This window comes from Neofelis nebulosa, chromosome 16 (genome assembly GCF_028018385.1).
Source record: "Neofelis nebulosa isolate mNeoNeb1 chromosome 16, mNeoNeb1.pri, whole genome shotgun sequence".
Classification (NCBI taxonomy): Eukaryota; Metazoa; Chordata; class Mammalia; order Carnivora; family Felidae; genus Neofelis; species Neofelis nebulosa.
The window spans coordinates 55,040,786-55,066,259 of NC_080797.1; the positions used below are offsets into that span (position 1 = coordinate 55,040,786).

The following is a 25,474-nucleotide window of genomic DNA, read 5'->3' on the forward strand; positions in this document are numbered from 1 at the left end:
TAATTACACAACTGCTGTATGAAGAGCAGGGAATAAAGGACTTTAAGCGCTTTACGCTAATTCTGTGGTTATGAAAATAATTGCTCAGTTCAAATTATTTTAACTAAATTAATTCTTTAGTGGATATTTCAACCAGTGCTACATAATAAAATAATTGTGTAATTAGCAGTACATTTTTCAGTGCTGCCAAGAGTAGTCTCAGCCTCAGAACAAGTAACAGAAAGGAGTAGCCCTCAGTGGTGTCATGCACAGAGAAGAAATGGAAGACATGGATAGAAGGAGAAAGTAAAACAATAGAAAAAAAGCACACAAAAGAAAGAGGAAAAAGTAAGTTAGAAGTAAACGAAGACAGTGTCCAGCCTTCTCACTCACTTCTGTTTCTTAAAGATACACCCACATCAAAATCTGTCTGTACTATCTATGATTAACAGACCCAGCCCCTTGAAAGGACTTTATTTAAAATGCACGCCCATTTATTTAATTTTTTAAACTCAAGTTCATATGGGATGCCTGGGTGGCTCAGTCGATTGAGCATCTGACTTCGGCTCAGGTCATGATCTCACAGTTCGTGAGTTTGAGCCCCGCACTGGGCTCTGTGCTGACAGCTTGGAACCTAGAGCCTGCTTTGGATTCTGCCCCTCCCGTGCTCACACTCTGTCTCTGTCTCTTTCTCTCTCTCAAAAATAAAACATAATTTAAAAAAACATTTAAAAAGATACCCTCAAGTTCATATATGCAAGTAGTTTGGGATGAAGCTGAGTGTGCATGTTTTACTTTCTGAAATGAACTTTAGTCCCTCTTTTTCATCATCATGGCTAGTTTACTGCATATCAGGCAGCATGATTTCATACACACACACAAATGAATCACTTAATTATCAGAAAACCATGTTCTTCTAACCCAAGTTATACGTGAGTAAACTGAGGCTTAGTTAAATAAGTGAATGAGTGGCAGAGTATGAGACTCGAACCCAGATCTTTTTGATTCTTGAAGTCCACTTTCTGTGACCTCATTCTTACTGGAAGGAAAGAGCGGGAGCCCAAGGCTGCTTTCTAGCATCTGATACAATGGCTGAGTAAAATAAAAACCAGAAAAGAGACTGAAATAAAATGACTGAATATTTTTAAATTTTGCCTGGACTTTTTGTATGTTCAGAAAAGTAAGAAATTGTATTGATGACACTATACAGCTATGTGAAGGGCTTGGATCTGACTGCCAAGAAATTACCTTCAGGCCCCATGACTGGGAGTAGAAAAGGGGCCCCAGGCTTCATTAAAGCTGACAGGCTCAGGACCAAAAACAATGCCTCCATCTAACCTGGAACACCAACAAACTCACAATCCAACCATCAGAACACCCAAAAAACAACAAAAGGCTATTAAAATATAAACTGACACACACAAAACAAACTCTACAAACAACACGCTCCCACTGAACCACAGCAGCCCCAAACCGTACATTCTGAAGGGCACGCTGAAGCATGTGGCCATAGTCTGATACATACTTGTGTGAAATCTCTTCCTATTTGAGACAGAGCAAAAGTACAGCCAAGTGTAGCAGGGGAGAGTGTATTCCCAAGGCTTTAGGTGAGAAATCAGTCTAGGGAATTGTAAAGCTATGCATATGCTGACTGTCAATTCTCAGGCCATGGGAAAAGCAACTAAGAATGGACAATACTGATAGGTTCTTCAGTGGAGAGGCGGGGGCTTGGTACTTTCTAAGCACTGTGAGCAAAGCACATCTGCATACAATCACAGAGCCTTTCTGGTGCGTTCTCAGCAACCAAGCACCAACCCTGCCCAGGGCCTTCATTGTTATACAACATGGATAAACTGTGGCAGCCACATGTACCAAACAAGGGAGCAGGGTGGTAGGGTGTTTCCACAGTGCCCCATACTCTTGAAACTGGAACAGATCTTATTGGCTTGGGGCGAGATTATCTGTTAGAAGCTGAAGGTAAACATTAGGCATACACAAGCTGCATACACATAATGTCAGTTCATTATGGCCGGCTGACACAGTCTTTCAACATCCAAGTAATCAGAGACTTTAAAATAGACTTTCATTCCGGTTAAAGTTTTCAATAAATGTTTTTTTATTGTTATTTATAACCTGTCCCAGGAAAAAATAATAAGTATAACATGAAAAGCCAACTGAGAGTGACCCTGTAGCACCAGCAGTGAGGCAGCTTAATATCACTGGGATTTGCATCCTATCAAGCTATTCATGCTGAGGCTGGGACCCTGGTGCTAATTTCTAGTAAATTTCACGCTTGATGTCTCCCTGTTGTGGGTCATTGCCGGTTCGCCTAAATAAACTGCTTCCAAATGGCTCTTCCATCTAAATATTCAGCCAGTTTTTATAATTTAATTTTGCATTATGCTGAATAGCCTTCCGGCCAGATAGAACTCATTGGAAAAAAAGCACCAATACCATCTTGACATACTTTTATTTATTTATTTATATTTTTACTGCTCGAATTAGACCTCCTAGGCTGACTAGTAAAGAGTTTTTTTTTCTCTCCACTAATGTCAATTTTCAGCATAGCAAGAGCTGTCTCTAATCTTTTCCTACTCATTACACACAATTTTGGAGTCATTTTACCCACAGTGCAGTCGGCTCCTGGCTGTGTGTTTGTGTGCACTGAGGGATGGCATAATTGTTTATTTTCCCTCCCTGCATAATCCCCAGCCAGTATTGAAACCAAAACTGCAAACATCTCCCCAAGGGATATGGAATGACTCTCAGCTTAGGTCCCTTTACATGAGATAATATGTAGAAAACATCCTGACCTGTATGTAAATATGAAAGGCAATGTTCTTCCCCTTCCTACATTTACACTGATCTCTATCTTCCCCAAAGCTTATTTATCTTAAGTGATAATGGATACAGCAGCACCAAAACTCTGAAGACAGAACGGGCCCTGGCCTGTATCAGGCCAGTAACTCATTTTTGACCAGAGGCAGGGGGGAGAGGCGGATGGGGGAAGTTATTGTTTAATGGGTACAGAATTTGTGTCAAGGATAATGAAAAGGTTTGGGGTATATTTAGTGCTGATTGTTACATAACATGTGAATATATTTAATGCCACTGAATAGTACACTTACAGATGGTTAAAATGATAAACATTATGTTATATGTACTTTCCTGCAATATGAAAAAAAGTAACTCCTATCTGACCACTTGGAGTTTCTTATCACAGTGACCAAGGACAACATCAAAGCAGAAGACAGGCACGTGGCTAAGAACTTTCTCAGGAACCTACACAATCTATTCCAGGGGATGTTCTGGTAGACCTGGTTTGGTCCTAGGCTCTAAACTCAGCCAACTGTGCTGGAGGAAGTCAGACAGATCTGTGTTCCTCTCCCAGCTCTGTCATTCTTCAGCTAAATGATCTTGGGAAATTTACTTAACCTAAGTCTCAATTTATGTAAAAGGCAGATAAATACTACAGCCTACCCCTCGGAAGTGCTTGTTGTGACGATTATGTAAGACAGTGCACATAAAATGGTTAGCACGGTTTCTGGCGAAAGGAGCTCAATGACTCCTAATTGTTGTTGCTTTTATTGTTACAGGGCTGGCAGCCAACCTGGGCCTGAGCCACATGCAGTAGAACTGAAGCTTTTCCTACAAGCAGTAAGCTGTTGAACTCTGAACTCCTTAGGACAAAAGAGCCAGGCTGACGTACTCCTAAGGAAGGTCAGGAAGAGTGAATTCTCAGTGGCCCTCGGGAAGAGAGAGAACTAAGGAGTACCGGCATTGCATTCTCTCCTCTAAGTCTTAATGCAAATTGTATAGCCAAGAAATGTGGGATAAAGTGAAGCTGGATGCTAAATAAACCTCATATAAAGGAATGAAAGGAGTCTCAGGCTCCTCCCCCAGAGAAAAACACTTCAGCATAGTATCATACTCTTTTGAACACTGTAGTATTTTGTTTATACTTTGTGGCTTTATCATTTTGCCTGAGACATTTTTCTCGACTCCTTGAGGCAGTGTCTCTGATTCAGTTTTGTTTTCTCAGAAGCAGCTAGCATAGTTCCTTGCACGTAGGAACTCAATAACAATGTCCAGGATTGACTTGTTGAACCTACACTTTCAGTATCTCACGGCATTTCCACTGATTTATTATCTTTGTCACAAAATTCACCTGAGAGTCTATCAAAGTATAAAAACATTAATTTGAATGTATAGTCCAAGTCTCCCCCAAGAAAAGTGCAAAATGTGGTAGATTTCCAGCAAATATGGGCAAAGGGAAACTTTACAACTGAAAAAAAAAAGAAAAGAAAAACCACACTAGTCTTCTATACGTTGCCAGGGAAGTCTGGCTGTACAGGGCTTTTCCTAGCCAGGTGAAGGGAAAGTTGTTGGCACAAAGCTCTAATCTCTCTCCATACACAGCTGATAACCTATAAAAGGGCTAACTTACTCAGGTTTTTCCTCCCTCAGAGCCAAAGATGCTCCTGTGCTAAGCTATTTCCGGGTTCATTCTTTCGCATTTGATATGTCCGAATCTCTGACCACTCTACTCCAGCATTGCCAACCCCTCCCTCCTTCCGTTCCCCTCACTCATTCTACTGCTACAGAACCCAGACTCTTCCCCCCATGAATGAAGTTACACTCATCAGTGTACTCATCCCCTCCTGGTATGTAGTCTCTGGCCTCAGCATGGCCATGAATCTCTGGCCACTGGAGAGATGGCTTCGCTGCTGTAAGAGGTAGAAGGTGTTACCTTTGGCTCTCCTGAACAATCCACAGTAGCTGTGCACAGGGAGGATTCTCAGTAAATGGTGATACTAGCTGCTGAGATCACTAAGCGATTCCCATGGCACAGAACAGAGCCTGTATAATAATGTTCTAATATGCTGGAGCCATAGGCCCAGGGCTGTTGTTGGATAAGAATGAAATACACCACAAATTACCAGAAAGAACAGGCTCTGGTACAGAATTTGTTCATTTTCTTCTGGTGAAGGCTAATTTCAGTATCCACCCTGGTCATTATAGAGTGTTAGAGCATAACATCAACAAAAAGTGCTCAGAAAAGAGGGACAGAGACTAGCACAATCACATTTCCCCAGGACCATCAGAACAGTCATCATTCATCCGGGAAAGCTAAATCCACAACAGCAGCCTGTCTAGAGAGAACACTAGTAGACGGTTCTGAAATTTTGTATGGAATTGTAAAACATCCAGAATTTTCCCACTCAAGCTGCAACTCAGAAGATAGATTTCAGAGGAAGTATGATCCCCCAAAAGCCTAGGGTGATGGTTGTCAGGAAATCCATTGGCTCTGCCCAGCATAAACCCTCCTCTGTGCTGTGAGGTTCTGGGGATCAGTTTATGCCCCTCCAGCCCAGAGCCAAGCCAATCACCTTTCATCCCACCGGAGAAGCCTCTCCAGTTGGCAAAGACCATCAGAGGCAGCCCTTCGCGGTTGAAGTCCTTGATAGCCTGATAGGTCTTAAACGCAGAATCTGGAAACCAAACCTGGCCAGCCTGCTGGATTATCTATTGGGGAAAGTCAAAGAGGAAGACACAATTACAATGGAGCTTGAGGGGACGTCTCTCCAAGGTGAACAAAGTTTTACTGGTTTACTTTAAAAACTCAACCAAACCAAATACACAAAAACTGTTGTTCATCAAGAGGATCGTCTTTTGGGGTTCCTGGGTGGCTCAGCTGGTTAAGTGTCCGACTCTTGATTTCAGCTTGGGTCATGATCTTACAATTTTCGTGGGTTTGAGCTCCACATCAGGCTCTGTGTTGACAGTGTGGAGCCTGCTTGGTATTCTCTCTCTACCTCTCTCTCTGCCCCTCCCCCAATCACGTGATCGGTCTCTCGCTCTCTCTCAAAATAAATAAATAAAACTCAAAAAAAAAAAAAAAAAAAGGATCATCTTTGAAGTAAAAAAGAAGAGGGGCGCCTGGGTGGCTTAGTCGGTTAAGTGTCCGACTTCAGCTCAGGTCACGATCTTGCGGTCCGTGAGTTCGAGCCCCGCATCAGGCTCTGGGCTGATGGTTCAGAGCCTGGAGCCTGCTTCCGATTCTGTGTCTCCCTCTCTCTCTGCCCCTCCCCTGTTCATGCTCTGTCTCTCTCTGTCCCAAAAAAATAAATAAACGTTAAAACAAAAAAAAAAATTAAAAAAAAAAAAAAAAAAAAGAAGATAGGATCCTGGATCTTTGACTTTGTCAAATTCTCCTCTTTTTAAGTCCTGAGTACACTACCACTCCTCAGTCGGAAGAAGGAAACTTTACTGCTTCTAATGGATGAATGCAGTCTTGGGAATCCTCATTCTAGGTTTCCAGAAAGCAACTGTACATGGCTCAACTACACCAGTCCTCAAAGCAAGCTAACGGTACATAGTCTACATTCCTCTCGCTTCTGTGCTTAGTACAGCTTTCTCCATACTGGAGTTGATCAGCAAACATTTGACGTGACACTGCTGAGTAACCTCGTCCCTAGTTTCCCCCACCCTCATTTTCTGGATCTTATCAGAATGTAATCTACCCTTTAAAAAAAGTAGATGGGTGGCAGTGTTCACCTCTGGCGTTAGGGCAGACTTCTTACCCATGTGTGTGTTCAGAGAATCTGGGACCAAAGAGCCCTCAGCTGCAATGAATCTAGACTGTTTTCTAGCATCAACAAGACCATTGTAAAGGCCCAAGTAATTTTTCAGGTAGATTGCAGTCCATTTAGAGTCACCTTAAAAGTGAGCACATGATGGTCTGAAATTACTCAAGGATGCTGACTACCATTCCCTCCCAAATTGGTGGTGTGCAATGCCCCTGATATATCCACAAGCTCTGCAGAAGGGAAATCCAGCTCCAAGCACAGTAGCACAGGGTACCTGAGGTCACCTACCTTGGCTTCAGAATCCAGGTTTGCAGGGTCGGCTGGGATACTTAGTTCCACTGTTCGGGTTTCTACAGCAACTACTCCTACAGGTATTCCTCCTAGCCTGATAAAAAATGACCCAAATAAGAATCTGATATATGTAAACAGTACAGCTAGTCATTTATTTTCCAGCCCCACATCACAACATCACGGTGGGGGCACTGGAGACTGCAAATACAGAGAACAGAGGGAAATCTGATGCTTCTAGGGGTGAAATCTGAGACTGGATTTGATAAATACTATACATTTTTATAAATCCAGGGGAGCCTCCCCTCAGAATCACTTCTATTCTCCACATGATAAATTCAAACCAAGGGTTGTACTAGGGGAGCCTCAGGAGTTACACTCAACAGTCTAGATGTGTGTGTGCGCATATATGCACACATGCACACACCTATCTCTATGGATGCCAAATGAAATTTCTCAGATCACTGTAGAGCATTGCTTTGGTGAAGACAGAGAGAAAAGGTCTGAAAGGTAGGAGGCACCCGAGAATTTAAGCTGGCATTGCTGGAATAGAGCTGTCATTTCTATGGAGTACTAATACTGTGGTTCTGGATAAGATTATTTGAGAGTATAGTCGGTCTTACACTGGGTATATGAATGGGAAATGTGTAGGTGTTTATGGAGATGATGAAAGATGAAAAGCAGTGCCAAGGGTGCAGAGGTGGTTAAATAAGCCCTTAGCTTTCTATTTCATTGGAAGAGAGCCGGGGAACAGGGATAGCTTGCAGTAGTAATCTTGGTGAAATAGGTGATCTATATTAAAAGTATACATTTAATCTCCAACATATGTTAATTTTAAAAAACTCTCCAGGAAAAGGCTCTGCATCTATGCTCCATGATACCCTCCTAACTTGGTCCTCAGAAAGATTTCCTGATAAAAATCAGGAAGAAAGAGAAGAGGGGGATGGTGGTTGCTGTAAGGTACGGCGTGAGTGCTTACTCTGGAAAATGTGATTCAGGCTGCACTTTCTCAGCTGCATTCCTTGGGGCTAGGGCTGGGATGGGTTATAGTCTCTCATTCCCCACAGCATCTCCATAACAAACTTTTCCATGAAGGATAGTCTTACACTGGCTACTGGAAATGGATTCTTGTCATCACAAGAGGCCTGACAGGGGCCTGAGTGGGGACCACCCACCCCCTTGTCACTTGCCTGCATTGAATCAGAATCAAAAGCCCTCTAGACAACCAGACAACGAGCAGGAGGTACACAGGAGGGTTTAGAAATATTTCTGTTCACAATGATTAACAATCCAACTGGAAACTTGTAATTGCAAAAGCCACCCTAAATCGGTAACTTATAACTTATATATTAGGGCCCATGTGACCTAATAAAGAACATCTTTATCCGAGTATTACAGTTATTTATTGAACTTGAAAACAGCTCAGAACAACTTCTGTTTTCTATTATACTTCATATAAATTTTATCAGGCTAGCACATGAAGATGCTACATCTTGTTTTATAGTGTGTCCCTGGACAAGGTGCCATGGAATAATAAAAGACAATTTACAGCCAATAGCACACATATTCCAAACATACATACCAAAGATGAGTTTTGGCAGCACTTACAGTAACAATCCCAGAAGAATACATTTATATTTATTTCTTGAAATACCATTGCTTTTGAAAGAAGCTAGCTCCATTTGTGTTTTATATACTTGTGAGCATGTGTATGTGTTTGGAGTAAGAAGCCCAGAACTCAGATGGAAAGAAAGGAAGAAGTCAGAGTGGGTGTTGCAATAAACAATGGCAGAGCTAACTAAAGCCAAGCTTGACTGATCTTGCTCACAGAACAATCCTTATTCTTCCAATCATAAGTGTAAAGCATTTTCCTGTTTCCCATGGGAGGATCTTAAAGACCTAAACAAAGGTTTCACTTTCTGAGGCTTAAAATCTGTCATGATTTTTACAGACAAAAAACTGAAGCAGAATAGGTAACAGACAAATTTTCAAAAAAGTTGGTCTGTGATATAAGGACCCTCCATAACAAACCAATAGACTCTGGTAGGAGGGTTCTATCTCCAGTGTATCCCCACCCCCCCATGGAATTTTACCAGGCACAAAGAATAGTTCTCACTGGGACCCGGAGGCCCGTGGTGAGGTAGAAGACCTGAGACGTGAGAGAAAATGGGAGCTAGCCCCTGTGAGTTTCAGTCTAGGCTAACTCCAGGCCTGACTCTTATTCAGAGTCACAGTGGAAGACCCTGTCTGTTGGATCTGCCATCTGATGGCTCCTTGTCATTGGCAGCATAAGACGTGCTGACCTGCTGTACTGAGAGAACCATGAAGCCTAGAATTATTTTCAAGGCTAGAATCTAAATCTCAACCCAATGTGGCATGTTTGAGAGTCTTGAGCAGGTGCCACTTTTCACCAAGATAAGGAAAACTGATTGCCCCTGAGAGGAAGGTGAGTTCCAGATGTGGGTCCCTGGGGCAGCATGTCTCCGCAGTGCAGAACGAGATTAGGATCAGCCTTGGCAGGTGCTCGTTATAGCGAGCGCTACAGATGATTTCGTGCAGAGCTTGCTGTTGAGTGAAGCACTTCTTAGAGGGGGTATTAAAATTTAATAGAAACTTCAATTTCCCATTTGAAAAATATAGGTAGTCCAGCAATCTATCCCAGTTTATTTTACTAATTCCTATTTCAGGCAAACTTCTTTATTTTATTTATTTTATTTTTTTGCAATTCAAATCTGATGATAAACCAATATAGTACGTTTGTTACTTAAATAATCTCACTGCCAGGAAGGGACTTCTTCTAGGTTACATAGATCTTTTGGGTTACGTGGAAAGGTAGATGAGTCTGATTCATTTGTCACCTGCCTCTGAAAGAAAATGGTCTTTGGGGAAGGGGAAGGTCATTGGTGGGCTATGGCTATTGTATTTGGGCTTTACAGCCCTCAGAGAGCTTTTCTTTCAGCATTATAAAAAGGAAGTGTCAAAACCAGACTTCAGATTAAACGCATCATTGGAGTGACACAGTAAATGACTACTGGGAACCAGCACTTCAGTTATGCTGCCTTGGTTGGGCATGACTATAATCCAATATTCTTCGAAAGTTTAGACAAAGAGAGCATTATTGGTAAAACAAAACAAAACAAACCTATATAGCTATGGCCCTTTCCTCTCTTGGTTTTAGTTGGGAGGAAGAAGAGCTTCCAAAACAAAAGGGCTCTTACCTGGCTCTGCCAACCACCACAGTCTGTGCCCAGGGTTGCATGATTTCAGAGAAAGATCCATAGTCAAAGAATCCACTCAACCACTGACCTTTCTGGGCTACAGAAGGGAAAGAAAGAGAACAAAGGGAGAATAAAGATCATCAATCCACTGAAAATGCACTGGAACTGGCAAATTTAAGGTTGGATTTGGGGGATTATTTTGGGGAGTTTGTTGCTGTTTTTAACCATATTATAATAGATGCACGCATTAGGCAGTTGAATGTTCATCTGCCTTCAGACATCATCTCCTATTTCATTTGCTAGTCTGCATAAAAAGAATCATTTATCAGCAAAAGCATCATTTATTGTTAAACGATGGGGTTCAGCTAGCAGAGAGTTTGCATGCTTTTAAATAAATAACTTGGCTTTTTTCAAAACACCACAAACATTTGTCAAAAGGCAGCCAAGTCATTAAAGTGTTTTCAAAATGTCTATTTCTATTTTAAAACTTAGCTTACAATTTTGTTTGATTCCACTGACTTTTTTGTAATGGAAAGCTGAAGACAGCCAATGATAAGTATTAATGATCAGATGAGGACCCAAATGTGGGGAAAGGAAAAGGGGAATGGCTTCCTTGCTAGAAAAGCAGCAAGATACATCCCCTTTACTTACAGCTGACAAACTATAATCTTTCTCTAAGGAAGGGCCATGCCCACATACTCTTGACACGTAGCAAAAATGTAACGGTTAAGATGCATACACTTAATGTCATTAACCACCCTTGCACATAGAATTTCCTTACTGGCAAGACACGTAACTTTTGACATCTCAGGTTAAGAAAAAAACTTTTGTTCCACAGGTATCCGTGTTTGACCAAGGCCCCATAAAATCTTCTGCAAATAACAGTTTCCTAGCTTGCCCCTCAGCTCACGGTTTCTCAGTGATCCTTCTAATTTGAACATGGCCCTCCGCCCCCTAAAAACCCAAGTCCAAAACCAATTAAAAGTGGAGATCCGAGCAAGCTAACCTCTGCTGACTTAAACAGGATGGAGAGTGTTTTATCAAGACTAAATTTGTAATTACTGTGTTCTACATTCCTTGCCTCTATGGCCCCAGTGTAAAATGTGATCATCCATTTCAAAATTATCTCTCTATCGTGAGCCCAAAGCCGATCGTTTAGATTCTGGTCTCGTGTTGGGCGTCAGTTTGAAGAATATCACAGCACTATCTCCTCTAATAAATGACTTTAACTTTTCACCTAGAAGATATCTGCTTTAACTTATCACAGGGAATCATCTGCTTTCTTTAACGCTTCCACTAAATTAAAATCTGAAGTCACTCGATTTGGGAGCGAGTGTTAGCTGCACACAGACAGCAGGATGAATTACTAGGGAGACGATGAAAAAATATTATCCAAAAAACAGAAAACTTAGTTTATCACAAATTTCATTTTATTCTGTGGATCTCATTAATAATGGCCAGGATAATGCCCACCTACATACACACACATCTGTCCACCCCATGAAAGAGGGCTCAAATTTTGATGAAAGTTCTAAATCAAACTTCTAAGTGTATCAGGATACTGAAATTTTAACTTTGTATGCTTGGATCATTTTATGATTCTTACTTCAATAATAATGATTTGGAACTATAAAATTCATCAAAATGGAAAGACTTTCTTTTTTAAAAAATTTCCCACCTTGTATTTTGACTAGGGGAGGGGGGGGTCATTGGTGGGCCATGGCTGGTGTAGGTGGACTTCACTTCACCCCCACCCCGAAACCTTAAAGAGCAGGTTGTGTTCAGTTCAGATGTAGAACTTATAAGTCAACTAAGATGCCCCTCCCCACCCCCCGCCCTGCCACCACCCTCATGATTCCCAGGAGAAGACTCACTGACTCTTGTTCTGAATTCCCCCAGGAAAGTTCTGGATTTTAAGGCTGACAAGATCTTAGGTTCATAGTTCTTATCATAATCATGGTACACATATGAGAGGTAGGGAGATTACTAAGGTGATTTTTTCTGGCTATGTAGGAAAAATGATTTCATTTTATGAAAAGTAAGAAAAGGTACTGAAGACAACAGGTAAAAATTGAAATTGAAATTCCTCTGGTGATTTTTCTATACTATCTATAGTTGGACTGCAGATTAAGTTCCAATTCCTAAGTAATAGCTGTGTGACCTTGCACAAATCACTTAACTTCTCTGAGCTTTTAAAGTGGTGATCTTTTTTTTTTTTATCTCTGAGAAGTAGAAAGCCTAAAGAAGATAATGTATATGAAAGTGCTTTGCAGTCCCACCTAGCTCACAGTGGGTACCCACAGAGGTTTAGTAAGTCTTCCTTACACAGACCTCTTCTTTTCTTTCAACAAAATCAAAATGACTCTTAAATTTAATGAATTATCTTCTGCATTCCATTCTTCTTTTAGATAATAAGGCTTTCTTTGAAATAGTTGCCATAAACATGCAAAGAAGAACACTTTCTCAAATAACCTGAAAAAAACAGATTCAAAATGTAGTAGGGGGATTTGGGGCCTCACAAAAGAACCACCTGAGAAGTAAGGTTTGTTAAAGCAGCCTAATGAACTGGCAAGTGAGAATGTACATTCACCTTACACGGAGACACCACTGTTTTTCTGTTTTTTTGTTTTGAAGATAGGTAAAATCAGCCACAAGACAGGGCTATATGAGATAAACATGGAGGGAGGGCTTGTTCTCACTCAATATATTTATGAAGTCAAGAGTTCTGGACAATCTCTTCATGAATAATGACCTTACAAAGTAATCTTACATGAATAACTACAGCAAGTCCCAACTATTACCAATATCATAAGAAAAAAGGGCACAGGCAGGCTGAATGCTCAGAAATAGTGTGCTGACAAGAGTGTAGTCATGTTCTACACTGAAGGTCAAATATCTTTTCTAAAACTGATCTGATTAATCTTTGTTTACAGAGATTAGATGGTCGAAGATTCTATGCCTTTATTGCTTAGATTTAAAGTCTTTGAACCCATTAAGTAATAAGTGCTTTAATAACAGAATTAACAGAAGAAATGTATTAGTGACTGTATTGCTTATGACTCAGAGACTGACTTGTACATCTAATTTCCTTTGTTTCTCATTTGTTCTGGAAGGGTTTTCCACCTTAATCTTTGGAGAGCTGTTTTAAAGATGTGTCTTATTTCCAGACTACTAAAGTAGCTCTGTTTTGTCATGTACTGTTGTGCAGGAATTGGTTAGTGAATAAAAGGAAGACCGATAGTCTGAGGGCCAGGGTACCACAGGACCCTCAAAAAATACATACTTGGGTGAGGACGGCCTGCTAGCATCCATCGAGGATCATAGGGGGCCTTCGTAGGAACAAATTCGATGATTCTATCTATAGGATCCTTGGAGTTCAGGAGAGGTACTAAACTGTGCACATTCTGAAAGGCAGTGGGGAGGAAAGAGCATAGCAATCAGTGAACAATAGGCCTGTAGTACCAGCTCAGCCACAATCATTACAAAGGCAGTAGGGACCACATACGGAATCACACCTATCTGTCCCAGTCATCACTGAGAGGCATCCCAACTGTATGCCAAGCCCTGACCACATGCACAGGTCTCAAGTATCATGTAGGAGACTGGCAAAATGTGGTACATTCTGACTCTTGATTTCAGTGTTTCCATGCTTTAGGGGAAGCTTCCCAGGGGGATGGATGGCTATTGCAAAGGAGAAAACCCACAGTGAGGAAGAGGCCTTGGTATGCTGGGATCTGAGCTCAGACAGGCCATGAAGGCTTCTGTGACTGGAAAACATCAGAAAGGGGCCTATACCAATGAAATCCAAAGGCATTTTAAGGTAGAAACCCAAAGACACCTGCAAGGAAAAGAGAAACCAACAACTTCCAGAGGAATATTTCATAAAACAATTTCTCCCCCATAAGGAGGAGACCTCAAACACAGAGGCCCTGTAATCCTTGGTGGAGAGGCCTGGTTCTGTGGGCTTTGTCAATGCTGGGTACAAAGGGCTCACCTTAGGCATGTAAGACAGCCAGTGTAGGACAGTGAAAACCCCTTCAAAGTCATCACAAACGATGCTGTGGGTCACCCCATTGTTGTGCATGATCTGGATGCCCCCAAGCTGGTTATTGGAGGTGTATACTTCCCGCCCAAGGACCTAGAGAAATAAGCAAGAGAAAACACATTCATCTTGACAGAAATAAAGGCAAAGTCTATTTTGCGATTCTCACTAAAATGGGTTCTTTTCTCCACAAGACACAGATTCCAGCTTCTGTGGTTCCTTCGTCTTAAAGAGAGAGCTTGGGGCGCCTGGGTGGCTCAGTCGGTTGAGCCTCCGACTTTGGCTCAGGTCATGATCTTGCAGTTTGTGAGTTCGAGCCCCGTGTCGGGCTCTGTGCTGACAGCTCAGAGCCTGGAGCCTGCTTCGGATTCTGCGTCTCCCCCTCTCTCTGCCCCTCCCCTGCTCATGCCCTGTCTCTCTCTGTCAATGTTAAATAAACGTTAAAAAAAAAAAAAATTAAAAAAAAAAAAAGAGAGCTTAGAAAAATCAAAAAGTCTTTTGAACAATCACATACATTGTTGCAATTTAAAAACCAGCAACCCTCTCTCTCTCCTAGCTGCCACAGATAGGTGTAGCAGACTCAGCTAGAGCCATGCTGGTGGGTGAGGCTGGGACCCTGAAGTGCAGGCTACCTCACTGTGAGCAGGCCAGAGGAATTGCTACACGTCTACACAAAGAGGTAACATGCCTGCCTTTTGACAATCTTTATGTCAAAGATTTTATGACAAGTCTCAGTTAAACGCTATGAGGTTTAGGTTCCTAATTTTTTTTAAAGGCTTACTTTTCCCCTTACATTTGAATTTTGAAGTTGGTCCCCACACACAGCCCTAAAGCTGGCAAAATCCGGAAGCGACCCATGACCCACACACAAACACTTGAGTCTAAAGTCCTCTTAGTGTGCTGGGTGGAGGGCAGTGATTTATACCCAAGCCCGCCTCTCCTCTGTCTTTCTCCTCCAATGTTCCAGGGAGTACACAAGGCCTCAATCCCTGGTGTATCCCTGAAGGAGTTTAACCCGTGTGAGGTTGAAAGGTACCTGCAACTGGAAACCACAAAGTTTTCCTCAAAGAAGAAGAAAAGGAAGAAAAAAATATGAGTGGACTTGGAAATTGTAGGGTTTCTTTTTCCCTCGAAGACTGGTTAATAATTTCTTTCAGGGAGGGAGGTTTTCTGACCCAGCAATGGAAGCCGGGCAGCCTGATCACTGACTACTGCAAACTGCCGAGTGGGTAGTAATTGCCAGTCATCTAGGGTAGCCCTGGAGAGCTCTAAACAGTTCTAGAGCGCTTACTGTATTTTACCTTTTCTTTTCCCTCTCCCCTCCTCCTTCAGAAAATAACAACACAAATTTTTCTTCCTTAGTAATAACTTTTACTCATTTTTAGACTCTGGGAAGAATCTAACAAATGAAAGACCAGCAAATTCTACCTGTATATTCCCATTTTGCCCCTTGTTAGGAGCTTTGAGATGGTCCCTTCCATGCTGGGTCAGCCCCTACATCAAGACGTTGCAAAGGATGAGGAAGTTGGTGACCAAAGTAATCCCCTCAGTATGGCCCAGCTGGCCTCAGACCCATTTAACTTCAGCTAGGAAGGACGAAGAGGCTCTCTGAAAGGAATATGGAAAGCAAAATTGTTCTCAGATTACCACCTTCCTTGGTAAGGAAGTGCAGAGAACCAGTGTTTGCAGACAGCCCCGGGCTGAACAACATGCCAGCGACTCCTCTGAAGGAGCCCCAGGAACAGGGGAGACCATATCTGACCACTGGGCTCCCCTCCTCCTCCGTCTTTAATCTCAGCCCAGGCACTGTGGCTCCTTTCTCATTCTCCTGCTGTCTCTTTCCATTTGCCCTCTCTCTGACTGATACACTGATCTCTCGGTCACTCGGCTTTCTGCTCCACTGAGTCCATATTACTAATAACACCTCCGCCACGGCCAGTTTACCTCATGAAGGCAGGAGCACATCATTACAAAATAAACTCATAACTTTGACATTCTAGCAAATACACGCCGTTTGTTATTTTGATGGCTTTAGTCTTTCTAACAGGCAGAGGGCATTACATACCTGTTTCATTTATATCTTTAAATGTGTGCACACATGTACAGTCACACATGCATCAGGAAATAAAACAGAACAAAAAACCAACCCAAAACAAATATCCAAAGCAGTCAGTTGATGGGGGACCCTGGTGGGAGCAAAAATCCTGTCACTCAGGGAGGCCATGCTCTGATGTGGCTCTGGTTTTATGGACGTCATAAACCCGATGGCCCACAACTGGTCCTTCTGGGACAGACCGCCTTTCTGCCAGAAGTCATTCAGTGTGATCAGCAGTATTTTTAATTATTAAAATAAAATTGGAAAGGGGGAAAAGAAATAAAAAGGAGACACTGCACTGACCCTGAGTATCTGATATTCACAATCTATGTCAGGCGCCAAGAACTCCTTGCTGCCTGGAAGACAGCTGGGGCCATTTTATACTCAGAAACATGGTTTTCTTTCATAGGAAACAGTACTAGTACTTGATAATGTCCATCTGCTTAGAGCCTCAAACTCCTCCCAAATTTGTGGTGAACTGATGAAGAAACAATCTTGGAAAAAGGGACCAAAGCAGACCAAGAGTTGCTCAGTGGTTCAAATTCACCTTCCTCACACATCTTTGTCCCTCATTTCAAAAGGGAAGAGCATCCAGGACTGGGCTCATCTCAGAGGCTCTGCCACTTGCCCATTCTACTCCATATTCGTATAAATTAATGGGAGACAAACTTGGAAGGAGCAAGAATTTAATCACTTAGCACATCTTCCCTTTACAAGTAATACGCAGCTTCTGATGCTTTGGCATTGTTCTCAAAGGCAGTATTTGTACACTTCTCCTATGAATTCAGAAAGAAACCTAACCAGGGCTTACCATAACCAAGGACACTATTTCTGGACTAAAGAAATGTTTGTCGTGAGAGAAAATTCATTTACTTTGGTAATTAAAGGGAAAAATTAAAGGATAGACTAACAGAGCATCCAAATGGCTGTGACTGGCCTTATCTTAAGAGATGGGGGTGGGGAGGGAAGGACACACAGAAAGGAAACCTGCTTCACTAATCACAAACAAATGCTAACAATCATAGCTACTTAACAATCGGTGAAGAGAAAGCAGTCCCCTCCAGTTCATCTTCAATGACCGTATGTTTGGAGCATGCACCAGTAGAATGAGGGCGCACACAATAGCTCCTGATTTATAGGGGTCGTTGCTGACTCAAGTGGTTTTAATGATTTTAGAATACTTCACAACAAAAGCTCCAACCAAAGCAGCAGAATCTGGGGTAGGACAAAATCCATTCTGCCTAACTCTGAAATGATCATGCTGGAACAGTTATGCAAACCCTGATCAGTATCTAGGGAGGCAAAGAAATGAGTCCACATAGACAGTACCACTGTTTTATTATTCGGTGTTGCCCGAGCAATATTTCACAGAAAAATCTGGGGCAAACAACCCTCACCAACATAGTATCTTCACAAAGTAGGTGAGCTTCATTCATTAGTTTTCCAGCTCTGACATACACATTTCTATACAAATCAAGCTGCTGGCCATTTTCCATTTCCCAAATTACTTTTCTCACATTTTCTACTGCGTGATACAAATTTTTAATTTCTCTTTCCAACAAGCATCAATAACCATATTTAAACACAGGAGGAGCCATTCAAACAGAGGTGGCTCCCAAGGCCTCATTTTGCTGCCCCCCAAGTTTAGGAGGAGAAGAAGTACCATAAAATATTAGGAACAGGCACCACCTCAGGGTCCCCTGCTGAAGAGTGCCCACACCAACAGAACTAAACAAGGGCTGACTCTGAGAGGAAAGAGGATCTTCACCCACTCAATATAAACTTAAGCCTCATCCCACACTTCATTCACTGAAGCTGGCAGACCTGAGAATTAAGGGCACTGCATAAAAGCCAGTGATCAGCAGAGACACAATTGTTAAAGGCTCCACCAAAGATGCTACACAGCCTTTAGAAATTTTGAGATACATAAGAAGTACAAATGAATGCAGTCATACATACATGCTAAGGCCTCTGCTGCTGTTGCTGCTTATCTAGAGACACCGCAGACAGCTCAGGTTTACCATAGCTGACAGGCAATGAAAACAGTCTAATATACAGCCTGCTCTCTCCCTTAAATCCCTTTTTGGAGATCAAGATAAACACATTCTTCCTTTCCCCAGTGCTCTAGACGTTTGACTGAAGTGGCAGAGCATTGTGAGGTTTTGTGCAAATGAAATCACTATGTAATACTGAATGAGTATAGTATTTACTTGTCAGGATATTTGTCAGCACAGGCATTGAGATTTCCAAGTTTCATAGATGCAACTCAGCTCAATTTTTAGAAACCTGCCCTTGTCCTGATATATACATTATGATGGGGGCCTTTAGACATATAGGCAAATATTTGCAATCATGTGCTGAAGATGTGAATAAGAATGATGCATATCAATGGAATAAAAAATGAAATTTGCTGTTTTCTGAACCCCTTTAGCCAATCTTTCCTCCTTTAAACAATTCTTGGTCCAGGGCAATCTTCTATTTAAAGAAGAAGGAAGTACATAATTCCTCTTGCATCTAAGAATTTAGGCTACACAAACTGAGTCCTTGCTGCAATCCTCCTTCTCATTAGGGTATTTCCATTCTCAAGAGGATCTGAGGAGTTCTGTACATTTCCCAAGCAATCATCACTGGACTTTATGCATGATTCTAGATATTAAAGTCACTCTGTGATCTGTCAGGTTATTGATAAAGGTTTGGCTAAGGTGGAGAGATAAATATGAATGAAAATAAGAGGGAGCAGGAAACAAGTGGTAAAACAGAGACAAAAGAAAGGTGGAAGAATGAGAGAGAGGAAAAGGGAGGGGGAGAAAAGAGGAAGGGAAAGAAAAAAAATGCAATAGCTCATCTACTCATGCTGCTAACACCCTCCTCTCTGACCTGAGAGGACTACATTTTTAAAAGCTGACAAGTAATTCAATCTCCAATTAACAATTTTAAGTGGTGCAGTACATATTACTGTGCAAATGTTTCTCTAGGACTATATCCAAGGGTGAATGGAATTAAATCTCTAGGGAGACAGAACTGGTGCCTTTGCGACCAAGAATATCTGGGGGTTCCCAAAATATAGCCTCTTAATACACAGACTCAGGGTTACAACTTCTCCCCTCTTCACTGGCGCTTGTCACTGGCAAACTGGAGTGCTGGTTGGCAGCTGGTAGACCAGAGTTGGGGTAGAGAAGGGGCACAGTGACCTACTGCCAGCACAGGATGGGAAAGCCTCTGACCTGAGCCACAGCTAGATTAAAGACCATCCACTGCAAGACTAAAAACCGCTCTACAAACAGCAATATTATGAAGTGATCAGGTCTGTGGATGGGTAAATTGGAGTAAAAGGACTGTGCAACGAGAGGAGGGAGAAGGTATTTGGCCAAAAAGAGGCCGAGATACAGGCCACCCAAAACACTGGAAGACCTCTGCTTATGCAGGGGAGAGGAAAACAGAGGAATGAGTTAAATGGCAGAAGGATGACAAGGATTTGAAGGTGGACTGTGTGAAGAACAGAAACGCATTTTCAGTGTAATGGGGGTAAGAAGAGCCACACAACAGTTTACTTGTCAAAAGTATGAGAAAAGTATGACCAAAACATAGGCTTCCAGAGTGAAAACTGACTGCCAAAAAAAGAAATCACTTATCTTAGGAATCCATCAACTGCTCATTTAGCTACAGCCTGGAGGATACTGACAATAAATTACTTCCAAATACAGAAATTTTTGAAAAGTCTAGTTTATTGAAGTATAATTTATATATAGAAAAATCATCCACTTTCAGGAACAGAATTCTATGAATTTTGACAAATACATACGTAACCACCATCAAAATCACCCCAAAATTTCCCTCAAGGGGGTGGGATCAAGATGGTGGAGTAGGAAGATCCTGAGTTCACCTCCTTCCACGGACAAACCAGAACTACAACTACATATAGAACAACTATCTCTGAAAATGAAGTGAAGACTGGCAGAAAAGATTTTACACAACTAAGAATATACAGAAAAAGCCACACCAAGATGGGTAGGCAGGGCAAGATGTGGTCTAGTCAGGACCTACACCCCTGGTGTGGTGACCCACAAGTGGGAGGGATATCTCCACTGTACAGGCCTTTCCTGAGGAATGAGGGGTCCAAGTCCCACATGGGCTCCCCAGCTCAAGGGACCTACACCAGGAAGCAGAGCCTCCATAACATGTGGCTTTGGAAACCAGTAGGGCTTATGTACCAGAGAGCAGCAGGAAACTGAGACTTCTAAGAGAGTCACTAATTTTAGGGCATGTGCTAGAGGGGCAGATATCTGTTGGAACATTCTCCAGGGAAGGAAGCATTGGCAGGCATCATTTTCTTCACCCCTCTTCTACCTAGTTGGCCTGGTGGTGGTGAGAGACAGTTCTGACACTCTCCATCTCCTGTGCTAGCACTACTCACCACACCCCAGCATTGCCCTGCGGACTCCCCAGCCCCCATCCACCTACCCTGGCAGAGTCCTTCCCAAGTGGCTCCCCCCTCCACTGTCACACCCAGGGGGTAGTCTCTGCCAACACCAGAGCCCCTCTCCTCCAGCGGCCCCTGTTCCAAGGGGCCAGCCTCACGCACCAGCAAGTCTGCACTAACTGTGGCCCAGCCTCAACAGGAAGGTGTGTGTAGCCCACATGGGAAACCCTGGGGTGGGGAGGAGGGCGCAGGTACTTGGACTGAGTGATCAGGGTGGTTTTGTGCTACTGGCCCCACAGGACACCCTCTACATAAAGCCACTTCTTCAAGACCGGGAGATAAAACTGATCTACCTATACATAAAAACAAACAGAGAGTTAAGGAAAATGAGGAGACAAAAGAACAAGTTCCAAATGAAAGAGTAAGACAAAATCTCAGAAGAAGAACTAAATGAAATGGAGATAAGCAATCTACCAAATTAAGAGTTCAGAGTAATGATCATAAAGATGCTCATTAAACTCAGGAAAAGAATGGAAGAACATAGTAAAAACTTTAACAGAGAGATAAAAAACAGAAAAAAGAACAAATGAGAAGTAAAGAATACAATAACTTAAATGAAAAATACACAAGAGGATGAATCAGCAACAGATTAGATAATGCAGAAGAATGGATCAGTGATTTGGAAGACAGTAGTGGAAAACATACAACTAGAACAGCAGAAAGAAAAAAAAATAAAGGTAGTTTAGGGACTTCTGGGACAACATCAAGCATACTAACATTCACATTATAGAGGTCCCAGAAGGAGAAGAAAGGGACAGAAAACCTATTTGAAGAAATAATGGCTGAAAACTTCCCTAGCCTGGGGAAGGAAGCAGACATCCAAGTCCAGGAAACACCAAATAAGATGAACCCAAAGAGACTCACATCAAGACATGTTATAATCAAAATGTCAATAAAGAGGGAATCTTATGGGAAGCAAGAGAAAAACAACCAGTTAAGTACAAGGGAACTCCCATAAGACTATGAGGTGATTTTTTAGCATAAACTTTGCAGGGCAGAGGGAGTGGCATGATATATTCAAAGTGTGAAAGGAAAGGACTTATAATCAAGAATAGTCCACTCAGCAAGGCTATCACTCAGAATAGGAGGAGAAATAAAGGAGTTTCCCAGACAAGCAAAAGGTAAAGGAGTTCATCACCACCAAACCAGTCTTACAAGAAATTTTAAAGGGACTGTTTTATTTTTATTTTTTTGTTTTTGTTTTTTAAATAGGCTTCATGCCCAGCATGGAGCTCAATGTGGGACCTGAACTCACAATCCTGAGACCAAAACCTAAGCCGAGATCAAGAGTCGGACACTTAACCAACTGAGCCACCCAGGTGCCAAGGGACTTCTTTAAATGGAAAAGAAAAGGCCATAACTAGAAAGAAGAAAATTATGTAAGAAAAAAAAAATCTAACCGGTAAAGGTAAACATACGGTAAAGGTAGTGGATCAACTACTTACATAGTTAGTATGAAGGTTAAAAGACAAAAGTAGTAAAATCGTCTAGATCTACAGTAATTAGTCAAGAGATACAACCAGAAAACAATCAACAAAATGGCAATAAGTACATGTCTCTCAATAATTACTTGAAACGTAAATCTACTAAATACTCTAATCAAAAGACATACGGTGGTTGAATGAATAAAAAAATGACCACCAGGGCACGTGGGTGGCTCAGTCAGTTAAATGTCCAACTCTTGATTTCAGCTTAGGTTGTGATCTCATGGTTGTGGGATCGAGTCCCATGTTGGACTCTGTGCTGGGCATGGAGCCTGTTTGGGATTCTCTCTCTCTCCCTCTCTGTCCCTCCCTCTCTCCCTCTCTCTCTCTCTGCCCCCTCCCTGACCCATGTGCTCTTTCTCAAAATAAACATAAAAAAAACAACAACAACAAGACTACCTATATGCTGCCTATAAGAGACTCACTTCAGATCTAAATACACACATAGATTGAAAGTAAAAAGGACAGAAAAAGGTATTCCCTGCAACTGGAAATAAAAGAAAGCTGGGGTAGTAATACTTATATTAGACAAGTATTATATTAAAACAAAGATTGTAAGAAGAAACAAAGAAGGGCATTACATCAATCCAACAAGAGGATATAACAATTTCAAATATCTATACACCCAACACAAGGGCACAAAAATACACAAAACAAATATTAACAGATATATAGGGAGAAATTGACAGTAATACAATAATAGCAGGGAACTGTAATATCCCACTTACATCAATGGATAGATCACCCAAACAGAAAATCAACAAAGAAACAGTGGCTTTGAATGATACATTATACCAGATGGATAGATGGACAGATGGATGGATGGATATATATATACACGTACAAAATCAGCAGAATACACACTCTTTTGAAATTCATATGGAACATCCTCCAAGACAGATCACATGTAAGGCCACAAAACAAGTGTCAATAAATTTAAAAAGACTGAAATCACACCAAGCATCTTTTCTGACCATGATGGTACCAACTAGAAATCAATTACAAGAAGAAAACTGGAAAAAACAGAAACATGTGGAGGATAAACATCATGCTACTGAAAACAAATGAAAATGGAAACACAATGTTCAAAAATCTACAGGATAGAGCAAAAGCAGTTCTAAGGAGAGAAGTTCATAATAATGAAGGCCTAACTACAGTAAACAAAAAAATCTCAGATAAACAACCTAATCTTTCACCTACTGAAACTAGAAAGGACAAACAAAGCCTAAGATTGGTGAAAAGAAGGCAAATAATAAAGATCAGAGTGGAAATAAATGAAATAGACTAAAAAGACAACACAAGTGATCAATGAAACTAAGAGCTGGTTCTTAGAAAAGATAAACAAAATTGATAAACTGTTAGCCAGACTCAACAAGAAAAAAAGAGAGAGGGCCCAAATAAAAATGAAAATGAAAGAGAAGTTACAACCAAAACTGACTCTTAGTATTGGTTTGTGAGATCAACCCCCGTGACAGGCTCTACATGGACAGCACAGAGCCTGCTTGGGATTCTCTCTGCCCCTCCCCTGCTGAGGTACACTCTCACTTGTGCTAAGTAAATAAACTTAAAAAAAAAAAAAATCTGAACAGGCCAAACCCTATTAATTAAATTCAACCAGTAATCAAAACACTCCCAACAAAGTCCAGGACGAGATGGCTTCACAGGTGAAATCTACCAAACATTTAAAGAAGAGTTAAGACACTCAGATCAATGCAACAGAATACAGCACCTAGAAACGGACCCACAAACGTATGGCTAACTAATCTTTGACAAATCAGGAAAGAATATTCAATGGAATAAAGACAGTCTCTTCAGCAAGTGGTGCTGGGAAAACTGGACAGCGACATGCAGAAAAATGAACCTGGACCACTTTCTTACACCATACACAAAAAGAAATTCAAAATGGATGAAAGACCTAAATGTAAGACAGGAAGCCATCAAAATCCTCAAGGCAGGCAAAAACCTCTTTGATCTTGGCCGCAGCAACTTCTTACTCAACATGACTCTGGAGGCAAGGGAAACAAAAGCAAAAATGAACTACTGGGACCTCATCAAAATAAAAAGCTTCTGCACAGTGCAGGAAATAATCAGCAAATCTAAAAGGCAACTGACAGAATGGGAGAAGATATTTGCAAATGACATATCAGATAAAGGGTTAGTATCCAAAATCTATAAAGAACTTATCAAACTCAACACCCAAAAAACAAATAATCTAGTGAAGAAATGGGCAAAAGACATGAACAGGCACTTCTCCAAAGAAGATATCCAGATGGCCAACCGACACATGAAAAAAATGTTCAACCTCACTGATCAGCAGGGAAATACAAATCAAAACCACAATGAAATACCACCTCACACCTGTCAGAACTGCAAACGTTCACAACATAGGCAACAACAGATGTGGGAGAGGATGTGGAGACAGAGGATCTCTTTTATACTGTTGGTGGGAATGTAAACTGGTGCAGTCACTCTGGAAAACAGTATGGAGGTTCCTGAAAAAATTAAAAATAGAACTACCCTACAACCCAGCAATGGCACTACTATGTATTTATCCAAGGGATACAGGTGTACTGTTTCAAAGGGGCACATGCACCCCAATGTTTATAGCAGCACTACCAACAATAGCCAAAGTATGGAAAGAGTCCAAATGTCCATTAACAGATGAATGGATAAAGAAGATGTGGTATATATATATATACAATGGAGTATTACTCAGCAATCAAAAATAATGAGATCTTGCCATTTTCAACTACGTGGATGGAACTAGAGGGTATTATGCTAAGCGAAATTAGTCAGTCAGAGAAAGACAAATATCATATGACTTCACTTCTATGACGACCTTAAAATACAAAACAGATGAACACAAGGGAAGCAAAAATAATATAAAAACAGGGAGGGGGACAAAACATAAGACAGTCTTTTTTTTTTTTTTTTTTTTAAATTTTTTTTTTTCAACGTTTTTAATTTATTTTTGGGACAGAGAAAGACAGAGCATGAACGGGGGAGGGGCAGAGAGAGAGGGAGACACAGAATCGGAAACAGGCTCCAGGCTCCGAGCCATCAGCCCAGAGCCTGACGCGGGGCTCGAACTCATGGACCGCGAGATCGTGACCTGGCTGAAGTCGGACGCTTAACCGACTGCGCCACCCAGGCGCCCCAAGACAGTCTTAAAAGTGGAGAACAGAGGGTTACTGGAGGGGGTGTGGGGAGGAGGGATGGGCTAAATGGGTAAGGGACATTAAGGAATCTACTCCTGAAATCATTGTTGTACTATATGCTAACTAACTTGGATGTAAAG

General features: G+C 41.6%; 1 protein-coding gene across 19 annotated transcripts in view; it reads right to left on the reverse strand.

The window, feature by feature from the left end:
- The window catches only part of ACACA (acetyl-CoA carboxylase alpha), a 280,594-nt gene that overhangs the window by 28,756 nt on the left and 226,364 nt on the right, over window positions 1–25,474 (reverse strand). For all 19 annotated transcript variants that reach the window (XM_058703419.1, XM_058703413.1, XM_058703420.1 and 16 more), the window contains 5 exons: window positions 14,070–14,213; window positions 13,359–13,479; window positions 10,076–10,172; window positions 6,858–6,954; window positions 5,370–5,505 (listed from right to left, as the gene is read on the reverse strand). In XM_058703419.1, coding sequence (XP_058559402.1) covers window positions 5,370–5,505; window positions 6,858–6,954; window positions 10,076–10,172; window positions 13,359–13,479; window positions 14,070–14,213 — 595 coding nt within the window. The remainder of the gene's footprint in view (window positions 1–5,369; window positions 5,506–6,857; window positions 6,955–10,075; window positions 10,173–13,358; window positions 13,480–14,069; window positions 14,214–25,474) is intronic.